This window comes from Lycorma delicatula, chromosome 4, assembly GCF_047948215.1.
Source record: "Lycorma delicatula isolate Av1 chromosome 4, ASM4794821v1, whole genome shotgun sequence".
NCBI classification, from domain to species: domain Eukaryota; kingdom Metazoa; phylum Arthropoda; class Insecta; order Hemiptera; family Fulgoridae; genus Lycorma; species Lycorma delicatula.
The window spans coordinates 56,501,181-56,517,697 of record NC_134458.1 but is presented as its reverse complement, the minus strand read 5'-3'; the positions used below and the strand labels follow the sequence as shown (position 1 = coordinate 56,517,697).

General features: G+C 29.5%; 1 protein-coding gene across 3 annotated transcripts in view; it reads right to left on the bottom strand.

The window, feature by feature from the left end:
* The window catches only part of LOC142323411 (MAM and LDL-receptor class A domain-containing protein 1-like), an 89,341-nt gene that overhangs the window by 27,095 nt on the left and 45,729 nt on the right, over positions 1-16,517 (bottom strand). For 2 of the 3 annotated variants that reach the window (XM_075362992.1, XM_075362993.1), the window contains 3 exons: positions 8,578-8,749; positions 3,343-3,527; positions 629-713 (listed from right to left, as the gene is read on the bottom strand). In XM_075362992.1, the coding sequence (XP_075219107.1) occupies positions 629-713; positions 3,343-3,527; positions 8,578-8,749 (442 nt within the window). The remainder of the gene's footprint in view (positions 1-628; positions 714-3,342; positions 3,528-8,577; positions 8,750-16,517) is intronic. The other variant, XM_075362994.1, reaches the window with a different exon arrangement.

The window sequence follows — 16,517 nt, the reverse complement described above, 5'->3', positions numbered from 1 at the left end:
TGAACATTTTTTTGTGTTCTGTTTTTACACCGCGTATAACATTTGGATTTGATGTCTTATATAGATAAAAGGTTTTTTTAGAATAGTCTTTTTTTTAGAAAAAAACATACATACAGATAAATGGAAAACAAAGAATTTTTAGACATGTGTTCACTGGACATTTTTCTTTGGCTTAATGTATAGATTCATTCCAAAACGTTTGGTATGATCTTTTTGTAAACTCTGTGTGTAAGTCTGATCAGTTTCAAATATGTTATAAATGCAGAATGTAATAAAATAATAAATACATTTTTTATTTATTTAAAAATGTTAAATTATCCGTGAATTAAGGCTTTACCTCATTCAGGGTAAGAGATAAAAAGGAATACTCAATTGTACAGATGTCATTTTTAACTTCACCAGAAATTAGTATAGGTGATTTTTTTTAGCAATTGCAAAATTTTTACTATCCTGCAGTAGATTTGACTTTTAGTTCAGAAATTCAGCATTTTATCTTTATGATAATTAGAACCCTTGTATTTTTTAAACATGGTATTTTATAATTGTTACATTTGATATCTCATTGTTTTACAATAATGCTACAAAGTAAATAAATTCTGATCTATGACATGCTGTCAGTTTAACTTACTTGGACAACTTCCAGGTGTTAATGAAACATCATCGACTGCAATATCACCCAGATTGTTTCTCCCAACTCTTCCCACAAGAACGATCTGGTAAAAGATGTTAAAACACTTAAAACATTACCTAAAACTCTTCTTTTTTTTTTCTAAAGCTTTAGCTTTTGCTAGACTATTTTAAGATAGGGTTAGAAATAAGACTGAAAATAGACTGAAGATTTTCAAAACCTACATTTAAAATTAAAAACAGTAACAGAAATATATCAAATGGTTTTATGTATAGATAAAATGTATGTGTGTGTATTTAAAGAGTATTGTGAGTGAGATTAATGTTGAAATTTTATTGAAACTTGTTGATTACTTTTGTGAATACATTAGGTGGTGATTAACTGGACTGAACCCCCTCATCAAAAATTATCTCCTGTTTCACAATCTCAAGAATTATTCTGTTATAAACAAATTACTAAGGAAAAGGCTGTCTTGAATATTTTATGTTTTTAATAACTGAAAAGTGAAAGTATTTTAAAATGTAACAGATAATTATATTCATTATTATGCTAAATAAGCTGCTTACGAACAGGTAAAAATAAAATTATAAACAGTCTTCTTTTAAGAAAATGTACTTATTTCTTTTGAAAATTATGAACTTTCTGTACTTTTTGACACTACGACTGGTACATGCTGCATGCAGCACTTCTCATACTAAAAGTAAGCTAATTATCATAATTTAAAAAAAAGTAAGAAAAAACAACGCACTTTATGAATACCATTTTAATAAGATGTTCTCAGAACTATTTTGCATATTTATTGGTGATAAAGGTGCACTGTTATTGATTTTACCTTTTTTTTAATGGTTAGGAAACGCTGAATATTATGTCTAAAAACATATAATACAGCACATTGCTGTTTTTATGAATTATGTGTGAAATTTGCATGTTGTGGTTAGTATTGTGTTGACATATGCATATCAGCAGACTTATAAAATATAAGTAAATTAGTATTGTCGTCATATGTCCTGTTTGTATAAAGTGATTTATTAAAGTCTAGTATGGAAATTAAAATTTTTGTCTGTAATTAATCATTTATTGTGTTAATATGTTAATTAGAATTTTGGCACAGCCACCATATAATGCTTCATAAGTTAATAAATCATGTTTTACCACTTGATGTACACTATAGTATGCAGTTTGTATAGATGAATGTAAACCTAGTGTTACTTGATATTCTGGGTTCAAAGCTACAAATAACTATGTAAGTATTTTGATAACGTAGCCTGTCCTCTGTGCTGTGCTAAATTCTGGTTCCATACTTTCTTGTATAAATAATGACTTTATTTAAATATCTCTCAGGTCAACTGTGAATAACATCATAACTGAGCTGTTTTTTTTTTTTTATTTGTGGTGTTACCGGTTGTAAATTTAGGTACACATAATTTTACTTCTATTTGAAAGTCCAAGATACCGATATTCTTTAGTCATTAAGGCTTAATTAATGGCACTATCATTATGTATGAATACTTCATTATTTTATTTTAAAATAGTTTACATTTAAATCATTTTACCATTAATCCAGACCTTTATTAAAAAATATTGCTAGAAAGTCCATCATTTTAAAACTATTTAAAGAATAAAACAGAATTTTTCTTAGAATCAGTACCTTCCATTTTTGGAATACTAGTATGAAAAATAATTATAACAAACTTATCAGTTTAAATGTTCATAATTTAGCATAAACTAAATTCAGCTGCTAAGATCCATTTCAAAAGACTCTTTGTCTGAGTCTGTAACTAAAAGACACTTGAATTACTTACATTTTTAGAAAATTATTCTATAATTATTTTTCCTAAGAATTATCTAATTATTATTAGTTTGCTAAAAATGATTTTCTGGTAAAATATTAAACAAATCATAATGTCTGATAAACAACTTTTATTCCATTTGTTTTTTGTTCTTCCTGTAGGTCTTCTTCTGATTATATTAAGATTAAATTTTTCTTTAACAACTCTTCCACATAACATTCTCTATAAGTGCCCAAACCATCAGTCTGCCCTGTTCGGTTTTCTCTGTTAGTACTTTTCATCCTGTTAATGTGACATCCTTCTTTAATTGCAGAATTTCTTACTTGATCTCTGCTTCTTAAAAACTTCATCTTGGTCACCCATGCTATACGTTTTCTCTCTTGTAGTCACCCAAGACTCTGGATTGAAGATTACAATTGGGACGTAGTAATTCATGAAAGTTTTTCTCTTTCATCGGTACTTCTTTATCCCATATTAATCTTATTATGCCTTGATAAACTCTTCAAATTATTCATTTTCTGATTGATCTTCTATTCTTGGATATTTCACACCCTAAATGCTTTTTCCATTTCTAATGTTTTGTTTTATTCTTGTAGACTACTTCCATTTTGATTGTTCATTGTCACCGTCAAGATTTTGGAAGTTTATTGAGGTCAAAGAAAGGAAGGTTTTTGATCTAGGTCAAAAAATATACATAAATAAATAAAAAAATTATCAGCATGATGTGTTCAAACCTTTAAAATTTGTTTAAAAAACATAATTCATTCTTGTACTTTTTAGCAATTATTCTCTTACATTAGACACCTTGTTACAGTATGTTACCTTAACGTATTATATCTTAATGAAATTAAGCAAGTTAGTACAAATTTCTGTATTATACTAATATATATTTTTTAACTTTTATTCAGGAAACTGACAACTTACCCTAAATGAATTAGAAGATGAAACAGGAACTTCAGCTTGATACCAAGCATTCCCTGCTTCTCCTGACAAAGACCAAATTTCTCTTTCAGTCCTTTCTCTAGTGTCACTTATAACAACACTAAGCGTTCCAATTCCATTACCATACATGTGTGTCCAGAATCTCATACATAAAGGTGTATCAGGTCCTATTTAAGAGTATTAAAAACACATATTTAAAAAAAATAATAATAATTGTTTAAATTAAAAGTTATTCACTATAATTAATTATTTTTTCCATTTTTTACCTTATAATTTATAATGAAAATTTCAATGCTTTTTTTGTAAGCATTAGTCACTGAGAGAAGTAATTAGGGAGATAATTTTCCAGGTTTTTTAATTATTACATTATAATACTTATCCAACTTTAGTGCTGTATTATAAGAGCTATTTGGACATTAGATACATATTTAAGCATTCTTTTATGTAAAATAATTCACTATGTTAACAGTACAAAAACATAATAATTAAAAAGAAAAAAATGTGTAAGTTTCACACACACACACACACACACACACACACACACACACACACACACACACACACACACACACACACACACACACACACACACACACACACACACACATACACACACACACACACACACACAGAGAGAGAGAGAGAGAGAGAGAGAGAGAGAGAGAGAGAGAGAGAGAGAGAGAGAGAGAGAGAGAGAGAGAGAGAGAGAGAGAGAGAGAGACACACACACACACACACACACACGGTTTCTTCATCTCTTTCATGTTTGTTCTTGATGAATAACAAGCATGTATATTATAAAAAATGTGTTTTTAATAAATAGAAAAGATTTTGAAAGAAGTAATTTTCACAATATTGTTAGTTACATTTATTATTCTTTCTTATTATTCACACAGTATTACTGGAAGGCACTGTTGAGTAGATTTTTGTATGATTTTTATTACTGGATAGATCTATCAAACAACTTTGTTTAAGGAATAAAACTAACAGCTGATAATGATGTGCTTATTTATGATAATATAAATAAATAATTTTTTTATTGGGATCAGCACACAACAATACAGTATGCTATTTTGTAAAAAAAAAAGGTTGAATAATTGTGTTTTCTGAGTTTCTTTTTTTTTTGAGAATATAAATGTTGTATTTATTGTTGTTTGATTAGTTCTTTATAATGTAATGTAGAAAGGAACAAGCTTTGTGCTATATACTGCATTTTTTCTGATAGTTTATTTCAGTCTACGTTAGGTACATTCTTTCATTTGCTAAACTAAATTGCTACTGATACTGTATATGCTTATCCTTATTTTTTTTTAAATTATGACAACTTGTTCCTTCTTTTTTGAGCACTTCAAACAGAATTCAATGGATGGTCAGCAAATCAGTGCCTTCCATTTTTTCATATTCTTTCCCCATTCTTCTTCAATAAATATTATTGTCCCTTGAAAACTTACCAACATCTTCCCCTGCTTCATCAAATTAATATCTGTTAGGGTTCACTAGTGATTTTTTCCTGGTTACCATCAGTGAGGAAATGTAATCAGGGATAAAATCATGTGTGAGGAAAGCTGCAGAGAAAGAAATTGGTTTCTATGAAGGCACTTAGGCAAAGAAATCTTGGGTAACACAAGAAATGATATGAAAAATGGAAGAAAGAAGAAAATATAATAATGTAGAAGGAAAATACAACAGAGCAATCTATCAAAGATTGAATAACAAATTAAAGAGAGAAACATGTAAAGCTAGGGGAAGGTGGCTAAAATAAGAATGTAAAGACATTGAAGATTTAGAAAAGAAAAAGAAATATGACATCTATAAGAAGGTAAAAAACACCACATGGGATAGAAGAAATCCTACTTATAAAATGAGAGAAACTGAGAAGAAAGATGGTAAAAGTGTTTATAAAGAAGATGAAATAATAAATGATGAGAAGACTAAATAGAGAATCTGCATGTAGGGAGAAGAAAATGGTAAACATGGGAAGCTGAGGTGGAAGAAAATGTTATGGAAGAGGAGAAAGGCCCACCAATTTTGAGATTTAAAATTGTGCAAGCTATTAAAGACATGAAGAACAAGAGTATTAGAACTGTTTAAATGTTTAGAAAATGAAGGAATAGGTGAAATACTCTCAATGTGCAATACAATTTATGATACAGGAGTAAGGCCAGAAGATTTTATTAAAACAATAATGATACTGATATCTAAAAAGGTTGGAACCAGAAAATGTGAAGAACATAGAACTATCAGCTTCATATTACATGCCACAAAAATAATGCTGAGAGTTATGAAGAGAAGGTTGGTTACAAAAATGGAGGAGAATATTGGGAAGAACAGTTTGGATTCAGAAAAGGAAAAGGTTCAAGAAATGCTGTAGGACAGATCAGAATGATTGGAAAGAAGTGTTTTGAAAGAGGAAGAGGATTGAGCTTGTATTTTATAAATATGGAAAAGGCATTTGACAGAGTATAGTGAGGAAAGTTATTTGAGATTCTGAAAGAAAAGGGACTTGATTGAAAGGATAGGAGACTGGCCAGAGAACTGTATATGAAGCAAAAAGCAGCTGTGAAAATAAATGAGAATCTAACAGGTTGGTTAGAATTAGGCAAAGGAGTGAAGTAAGACTGCTGTTTATCACCAACACTGTTAACCCTTATGTTGTGGAAATGTAGAAAAAAATATTGGATGGCTAGAAAGGAGTAAGCATAGGTGAAAGAATTATAAATTGTGTCAGGTTTGCCAATGATCTGCTGATTGAAGCTAAAGACACTCAGAATTACGAGGAATGATAAAAGCATTGGTAGCAGGGTGAAGGAATATGGGATGAAAATAAATTTGAGGAAAACAAAAGTTATGAAGGTTAATGAGAAAGAAGATATGGATGTTATAACAGCAGAAAGAAAGATTGAACAAATGTAAAGATACAGATATCTTGGAACAGTACTAACTGAATATTGGAGAAGTAAAGAAAAGATTAAGACAGGAATTGCAATGGCAAAGGAAGCCTTTTTTAGAAAGAAAAACCTACTCTCAGCAACATGGAACTGAATCTGAGGAAGAAATTGGTAAGATGTTTGGAGTATACTTTTGTAGAGTAGTAAAACATGGACACTGGGAAAAAAGGAAAAAGATAGGATTGAAGCTTCTGAGATGTGGGTTTGGAGGAGAATGAAGATAAAATGGGTGGGCAGAGTAAGTAACATAGAAGTATTAAGAAGAAGAATAAATGAAGATAGAACAATAGTGGTGACTATCAAGAGGAAAGGAAACTGGATCAGACATATAATTAGGGGAAAAGAGATAATAAATACAGTTATTGAAGGCTTTGTTGAAGATGAAAAAAGAAAAGCACAGGACAGAAATAGATACAGACAACATGGTGTCAGGGACCTGCAAACAGGCAAAATACATGATGATGATCATTAGTGACAGTTTTTTCCAGCTACCCTATGAGTATTTTCTCATCCACTTTTTAACATGACTGAAGTGTCTCGGCTTTGTCATACTGATCATACTCCTAGAAATTTTGTTTAAATGTCTGAGTCTTACTTATTGCCTTGTCATCCTGTGATAACTTATATTTCAGCTCACAGTTCAAGATTTGAACTAACAGTTATATAGTATCTCCTTAAACCTTTCCAGTATTTTGGCATCCTAAAATAATCTTCTTGAAATTTAGTAGAAGTCACCTGTATCTCCTGCCTAAATCTTTGATTTTCTGTTATTACAGTTCCAAAGTACTTTAACATACTAATATTTCTAACTTCCTACCTTGCAATTTTATTTTTTCTAATCATCGTACTCCTTCTTAATTATGACTATTATCTTACTTTTCTCAATAGTTATCTTTATCTCCATGCTTCTATTAACTTCATTTCATGTTTCCAATTTTTTCGGTAATCCTTTCTCATTTTCAAACTGTATAATTTTATCATCAGGAAATAGACTATTACTCTCTTCTACTACTAACTTTTCTTCTCTCCTTATGACTCTCAATCATTATATTAATTAGAAATTAGAAACAACTAACTGTTACTTAGCCTGACTCCTGTTTCTGCTTTAATCCAATAATGATGCAATAATGATTTGTGAATCAGCCCTGAAATTTTCTGTAGAATCCTCTATCATCTCTACTAACTTCTTGCTTATTCCTATTCTCCTCAAAGCTCTACATAAATCCTATTGTAATACTATTAAAGGAATTTATAACATCATTACTAAGTCTCTAACTGAATTCCCAACTCTTTTCCACAAACTGTCTCAAGGAAAAATGAGATCATTGCTTTGTCTTTGTGACTTACCATACTGTTCACCTTTCAAATGTCATTCCATTTTGTGTCTAATTCACCCTTCCAACACTAAAAGGTTTTAGTTTGTGAGAAGCAAACTCTCACTATAATATTCACACTATAATTTTCATATCTTCTCTGATCATTGTAATAATTGAAAGGCTTAATTATTCCTTTTCTTTAGTTTTATGATACTTTTCCTTTTCTCTCACTGTTACTACTAAAACCAATAAAATTAATTTTTAAAAACTATATTTTTTTATCCAGACTGAACATGATATATTTTATTTTCTAGACCAGTACTGATATGCTTTGTCATAGAAGATATAATGAAACTACTGTTAGTCTGTCTTAATAGATGAATAAATGAGTGATACCAAGAACAATTTCCAAATAACTATAAGAACAAAAACTATAAAATTATTATTCAATAGTTTATTTAATTAAAAACAGTTACTATTGAAAGTAGAAATATTGACACTGTCTATCACCTCATAGCACACTCATTATTCATTTGTCTAATGAAAAATAACACAAAACCAATGGACAAGTTACAACAGGATAAGGTAGTAGCACTTACTCTCAATTAGAAATGACTTGAATCCTACATTACACACTAGTTTAAGTGATTGTAATTCAAACTGGATTAAGAGATTTCAGTGAGGTACATAGTAGACTGCTGCCACTGTGTCTTTCCCTTCTATTAATGAAGAAAGTGATACAGCCTTATAGTAGCTGCAGTAAAATAATTTTATTGTATATAAATTAGCGTACATAAAAATTCAACTCCTTACTGATGACATAAAATCCTGGATAAAAAAAAAATGTATTTGCTAAATATATCCTAGTTCTTCAGTGAGTAGCATTTGAAATTGTACAAGATATGAAAAACATGTCTGAAACTGAAATGAGTAATTTGTTAAGAATGAAATACCTGTTTGATCGAATTCCATACTAGAAAGTTTGGCAACATCACCTGGTCGACGAGGGTATGATGAATCAATAAATGCATAACCACCTTCCATACCACCATAAATAAAACTAGAACGATCTGTAGCAGGTCCTGTTGATGGATTTCGACTACCTCTGCCCTGTGAAGTATTATACTATGCAGCCAGTTTATTATTTCAAATAATTACAGTTAATAAAAATTTATTCTACTTTTAACAATTGAATCTGTATTTAACTGCGGAAAACTATTATTATTATTATTATGTAAAAAAATGTTGCTTAACAACTAATAGATTCCATTTTTTGTGAATAGCTGATATCTAACAAGTTTGAAAGACATGTGGATCATAGGACTCTAGGGTAGTGAAATAGTGTTGGTTGGTGGCCCATTTTCTGGTATATGGGAATTTCAGAAAATAAATCAGCTATAGTCTTGATAATGAAAAAATGCTGATTTTAAGTTTTTATACCTTTGTAAAAATCTTGTAAAAAAAAAGAAGCAACATCTACCAAATAAGAGTTTCTGTACTTTTCTGTATTATTTAGTAAATAATTCATTAAAATAAAACTATAAAATTAATTTTCTTTTTCAGAAAATGCAGAGAAACATGATCATTTTTCCCTTTTTTTTGTTTTTTACAATTTAATGTCTCAAAACTTTCATGAAAGAATTTTATGAACCATTTAGTTAATGTATATTAACTTTTATGTCTACTCTCATCAAATTTTAAACAAACATTTATTTTAGCTTATAAGATGAGGTTAATTCTTGATATTAAATGTTTTTTAATTAAATTCTTTTGTGGATTATAACATATTAAGAAAACATTATTGTCTGTTAATGTTTACCCTCATTTAAAGATCATTGCGACTCCTCCGGAGAAGGGGGTGCATTGCTCCCTCCATACAGTTAGTGCCCCGTTGTGGCGTATTCCTGCTAGCCTATGAAGCGTTAGCACCGAAAGGACTTCAGTGGACGGTCTGAAGGGGAATTACATCGGGAGGACAGGTTTCATAAGCCTAGCCTTCCGCGGTCGGCCCATAAAATGGGTTTGATAACGCTGGTTTAACAACGGATTGGAATGCAATTAAATCCGTCCTTAAAAACACAAAATATTAAATAAGACAAAAATTGAAAAATTAGACCCGTCACCTAAAATAAACCTTTTAAAAGCACGTCCGTTAGAATCATCTAGCAGCAAGGGACTCTGTCCAGGTTCTGCGATCCGTAGGGAGAATCTATAAACTCCCGACAACTTTGCATTCCATTCCAAAGATAATCCCTATACTACATACTGAACTGAGTTAGAATCACAGTTATAAACCTACTCAGTTTGTAAAATATCAATCATGTTGATCATAGGAATGAATAAATTTTTAAAATAAAGAGCGATCATTTACATAAGCAGATAACTGAATAAAACTCAATAATGAAACAAATAAATCTAATTAAAAATTTCTAACATGAAGGAATCTAGTAAAAATTTGTACTCAAATTTTATAAAAAGTATATTAATAAATAGGAAATCACTGTATAAAAAGTTACAAAGATAAATAATTAATAATAGAAGAAATAATGAACAAGACCAAGGAAATAGATATCATACAAGTATCCATATATTAGCATGGTGGAAGATTTCCCCTTTATAAAATTATAAAATACAACTCACCTTCTAAAGTAAGGCAATAATAGCACCAAGAAAGGGATTGGATATTAGTCCAGATAAGATATTGGTAGAACTCTATGTTAAGATGTTTAAAAAGTGAAAATAATTACTTTAACATTTTGTAATATTTTCTTTCTGAAATTTGATGCATTAATATGCAAATTTTTAAACATTTTATGTGTTTTTTTGTTTTTAAAAGTTAAATACTTCTTTTGGGATGATTTTGGCTGGCCAATGAATATGCCAGTTGTATAAATTAATCTACATAAGTAATAAATTCATTTAATTTAAGAATAATTTAATATTTTATAGAAGTAACAAACATTTTTTATAAAAATAATTTACCATAGCTTATAATTGTAATAAAACCATAAAATCTATTTTACATAATGGAAGATTGTAGATAAGAAATATAATCGGTTAAACAACATAACAAAACATGATAACACTTTAAAATTATTAAATGCCTCACTTTCAAATTGTAGGAATAAAAGATATTTTGGAGCTAATTTCAGCATCTCTTCAGCGGAGTTACTTAAGAAGATGAAGAAGATGCTAATAACTGGCTTTGAAAGGCCTTTAGAAAAAAAAAATTACATTAATTTGAAAGTGAATTGTTTAATAATTTCAAAATAAATGTAAATTACATGGCATTTACAAAACTACATATCATGATTATGACAGTAGTATAGAAACCTCATATACAAGGCCAGGCCGACCAGTCCTGAGCACAAGCCACTGGCCTTGTATATGAGGTTTTTTTTCATGAGAGTGACCTCCTCTTTTTCACCACGAAAGAGTGTACTTACTATAAAAAGCACAGCAAAACACGACTCTGTCTCATTTCAATAAATCAATTCATTAAAGATTGGCCTACAACCTGAGGTTTTTTTCACGAGAGCAACCCCCTCTTTCTAGTTAAATTTTCACCACGAAAGCGTGTAGTAAGCACAATTCTGTTTCCTTCATAAATCAATAAACCTACCTGAAAATAAATCAATAAACCTACTACTATCATTAGTCTATATAATAAGAAAATTAATTCAGATATAGAGAGGAATGCAGCCTTGTAATAATAAACTTGATGGTAAATTTAATTCGCCAAATTCATCACCTAGATTTGAATATTCTCTATTTGTAAATAATGATTATGATGATTGTAGTCTAATGTGACAATTGAATCATTCTATTGGATTATTAATTATTTAGATGTTGGTTGCAAAACAATAAATTTAAAAATAGATTTTCAAATAGATGAATTGCAAACAATTCGTGATACTATTTTTGATAAATGTTATGATATTGATGATTTAGTCAGTTAGAAAAGAACTTGAAAATGATTTATCAAAAAATAATTTTAATGTGATTGGTTGTTTCAATGTGTGTTTACTTCTCTTATCAAAATTTAATTTTAATGTTAATGTGAGTTTAAAATCATTAGAATTGATTAAGTTTAACTTATTAGTTTAAAATATATATTTTTTTAATAATTAAAGAGATATGAAGGAAGTACAACGGAAAACAAAATTCCCCATGTGAACACAATGAGGGGATATGCATTCAAAAAACGAAGTAGACATGATTCTCTCTTACCAAACACTATTATATGTATTGTATGTGGCCCATTAAATTGTGATAAAACAAATGTAGTTTTTAATCTTTTAGTTCAAGAAAACGGAGTACGTTTTCAAAACTTGTATATTTCTTCAAGTCTCTTCATCAACCTCTCTATAGAATGTTATCAAATTTGATGATGTTGATTCCTGAAATGGGTTATTATCAAAATACTGAAAACGAACAAGTTCCTCAACCAGAGTCTATTGAGCCCCATTCAATAATGATTTTTGATGTTGTAATCAAAGAGAAATAAAATAATATCGGTGCTTATTTTGCAGGGGGTTGTCACAATAAAATTGATTGTTTTTATCTAGCACAAACATATACTAAAATACCAAAACAACTTGTATGAGACAATTGCAATTTTTTAATTTTATTCAGACAAGACAATTTAAAATGTCATTTACGATGATCATGTAAACGTTGACATGTCTTTTGATGATTTTAAATCGATGTGAGATCAAGTTTAGAACACAAACAAATGTAATTTTCTAGTTATCGATAAAGAGAATGATAAAAATAAAGGTCGATATAGAAACAATATTGATAAATTCATCATTGTTAAACGTAACGTTTAACGTTGTGTTTAATATCACTAATAAAATAATCGTTTTTAATTTAATTTTTTCTCTTAGAACAATGAAGAAGGAGAAACAAATGATTGAAATCGATAAGCTTAGTAAAGATTTTAAACGTAAACGTACAACCTTTATGATGGGTTTGGCTGAGGAAGAATCTTTATTTGCTAAATGCTTCAAACCGATAATAGATCCTATAAATGAAATTAAAGAAAAAGTAGATAAACCAAGACCATCTCCTCCAACTCCAACCGATGGAGAATTTGATATAGATAGAGTAGGACGTGAACTGGGTGATAGATTGTTACCTCATTTAGAAAGACATCAAGATAGGTGTGAACAGAGTTTGTTGGAACAAGATGATCAAGAAGAAGAAGAAGATGTAGCCTCTTCAACATTTTTTTTTGTTATCTGAACAAACAACATTACAGGTCAAAAAGTATCTCTAGATCATGTGTATGGTGTAAAATATGATAAAAATACAGATACTTGCACTTTGAGTGACATTAAAATTGAATTTATAAATGATAAAATTCATTTGGGGGATTTCATTTATCCAGCCACACCAGGTCTTTTAGAGTAGTTACTTTATAAAAATCCAGACTTGAAAAAGGTTCACAGAGCAGATATGAAAGCTTATGGTGAAATGTTAAAACATACTGGTGCTCATTTGATGTTGCAACATGATACAGATACAGTAAAATTGAATAAATCTTTTAAAATAATGAAGTGATTAGAAAGTTGTTCCCTTCAAAAAACCCTGTTTACCCAATCTCCCCATATAAAACACCATCCACATCTTTTAGTGCTTCTGGGTGGTTACATGCTCAATTCAATTACAATCCAGTATATTTATATTGGGACGATCCAAATGAGTTGATAGATAGATTGTATACACTTGTGGGTGAATATGATGCTGGAAACAAGAGCGTTTCAAATGAAATCATATCCATAATTAAAGAATTGAAAGACATTGAATTTGAATAGATTTTTGAATATTAATTTTTTATTTTTTTATATAGAGAAATGTCAAGAATAAAATTAGGCAAAGGTCGTCAAGGAGGACGAGGCCCACCAGCGTTAGGTTTTTCACTCACACCAGATGGAAATTTTGATATAAAACATCATAGATTGTGTAACATATCTGATCCTATCGATGAAAATGATGCGTTGAATTTTAAACGATGTAACCTTATGTTTGACGAATACACAAACACTCTCGGTGAAAAGTTTATAGGTTTATAACAATTAAATTGGGAGATAACAAATCATGATGTAAACATCAAAAAATATATAGAGGATGAAAAAGTAAAACTTGCAGAGGCAACTGTTGAATTTGTGAAAGATTCCCTTGAACCTCTTAAAAAAAAAATTACAAATTATATAGAGGATGAATTAAATGGTCACATTACAGAAGATCTCATCGCGAATCATGTAGAAGAGATTTTGAAAGACAATATTAAATCCATTGTCGGGGTAATGATTCGAGAAAATGAAATGAGTAAATTAAAAGTACTTCATAAACCATAGAAATATGTAAAAAAAAATATTATAAATATTTTGTCGAGCCTGTTTCTATCGATAAATTTAGTATATTTTCTATATATTTTGTGGAAGAATCATTTAAATTTTTATATCAATAATTTATTTAAATTGAAATTAAATTTTTTGTATACAGACATGAAGAAGAAGAAGAAGATAACAAAGACGAAAAAAAGGACGTGGTATTATTGGTTTTGTGGTGAATAAAGCTGTAGATTTATTACCAGTTGAAGCGCACATACCAGGTTATAACTATTGTGGACCTGGGACGAAATTAGATAAAAGATTAAAATGTGGAGATAAAGTTGTTAATAAATTGGATGATGCCTGTAAAATGCATGATATAGTCTATTCAAAATATTCAGACACCAAAACCAGAGCACACCTGATAAAGCACTTGCTAAGCGAGCTTGGGAACGTGTAATTGCCCCAGATAGTAGTTTGACTGAAAGAGTGGATGCCTATGCTGCAACAGATGCGATGAAATTAAAGTCTAAATTTGGGGATAGATTAAAATTAAAGAAAAGTGGGGGTATATTAAAAAAAGGAAAAAAAAATCGATTCAATACTGTGGCGTGTTTTATATGACAACGAATTGATTGAGTATGCAAAAAATTGAAAATTCAACATTTTAGAGGTTTTTTTATGTTGGATACTTTATAAAAAAAGTTAGAAAAAATGAACGTGCTATAATCAATTTGGACATTTCAAAGGGTCGTGGTACACTTTGGTTTGCTTTAGAAAAATCGATAAAAATGTAGATTATTTTGATAGTATAGGAAACATACACCCATCTCCAGAATTGATGAATTATTTTGGAAAATCTAATGTAACGTACAATTATAACAGATATCAAGCCGATGATGATGTAATTTGTGGTCGATTGTGTTTAGAATTTTTATTAGAATAAATTATATATTTTTAATTTTAACGTTATTTATTTTAGATATGTCGTGTTTGTTATCGATTGATGGAAACAATTCGTTGATTAAAAAAGCATTTTTTCCTCCAATAGACCTTTCGAAAGGCCAATATGAATTGGGATAAAAATGGTTCATGATGGCCAACATTATTCCAAATGTTGAAGAGAACAAAAATAATAAATTGTGCTATGCGTTCGACAAGAACGTTAAAAAAGATGAAAATAATAATCATGAATTTACAAAGAAAAATTACATAACAATACCAACGGGTAGTTATGAAATTGAAGATATTGGTGAATATATACAGAGTGAAATGAAAAATATTAAAAAATCCATCACCTTGCGAGCAAACACCAATATTAACACCAAATTAAAAGCACTGTGTGGATAGATTTTTCAGATAAAGATTCAAGTATTGGTAGTCTCTTAAGTTATGGGTTGAGAATTCTCAAACCAAATCTAACGCATTATTCAGATTGAATAATAAATATAGCTCCTGCAAATGTAATACGTGTAAAATGTAATATTATTTCGGGTGGATATAAAAACGAGAAACAAGATAGCATTTTGTATCATTTCCCACTAAGTGTAGATCCTGGTGATATGATTGAAGAATATCCATTTTAAATTACATTTGTACCAGTAGATGAAAAAGAAATTAACAACTTAATAATAAAATTGACCCATGAAAAAGATCAGTTATTAAATTTACGTGGTGAATGGGTAAGCATGTCGTTGGAATTGAGAGAATGTAAATAAATAAATAAATTATTACAATTTGATTTTTTTTCTTTTTATTAGAAATGCCATATAAGTGATGATGATGATGAGTTTAAAAAACTTATAAATTGACAGAGGGAAGCATTAAGAAATTAAAATCTCTAGGATTTGAAATTGTTGGGGGAAAATTAGAAAGCTTCAATAAGTTATTGAAATAAAAAAATAATTTTATTATATAGATTGAAAGATGAATTATTTAAATGTTAAAAAAAGTCGCGTGAACAGACAAATCGTTAACATAAGCAAGTACACAAACACACCCCATTTGAAAATAACTTTAAAGCAGATGATAAGATTATAATAAGAATAAATCAACCAGATGAGTGTACAGTTCCGGGTGATAGTTGTCTACATATTCGTGGAAAACTTGTAGGTGAAAACAATAAAAAATCAACATCAGAATTAGTTAATTTTGCTGCTGCCTTTCTATTCGATGAGATAATTTATAAAATAAATGGGCAAGAGGTGGCCAGCAAGAGAAACGTAGGTGTGACCTCTATTATGAAAAATGTGATTTCAATAACAAATAATTTGATTCTATTGTTGGAACAAGCCAGATGGGTTAATGGTACAAATAAAATTAATATGGACGATGATGGTGTTTTTACTTTATACATACCATTATCAATGTTGGGTTTTGCTGAAGACTACAAAATAATAATTATAAACAACAGACAAGAATTATTATTGAAACGTACTAGTGATGATGTGAACGCAATACTATCCACAGTTTCAGATCATAAATCTAAAGTAGAAATAACAGATATTGCATGGCTTGTACCATATTTTTAAGGTGTTGAGTCAATATCAATTGGA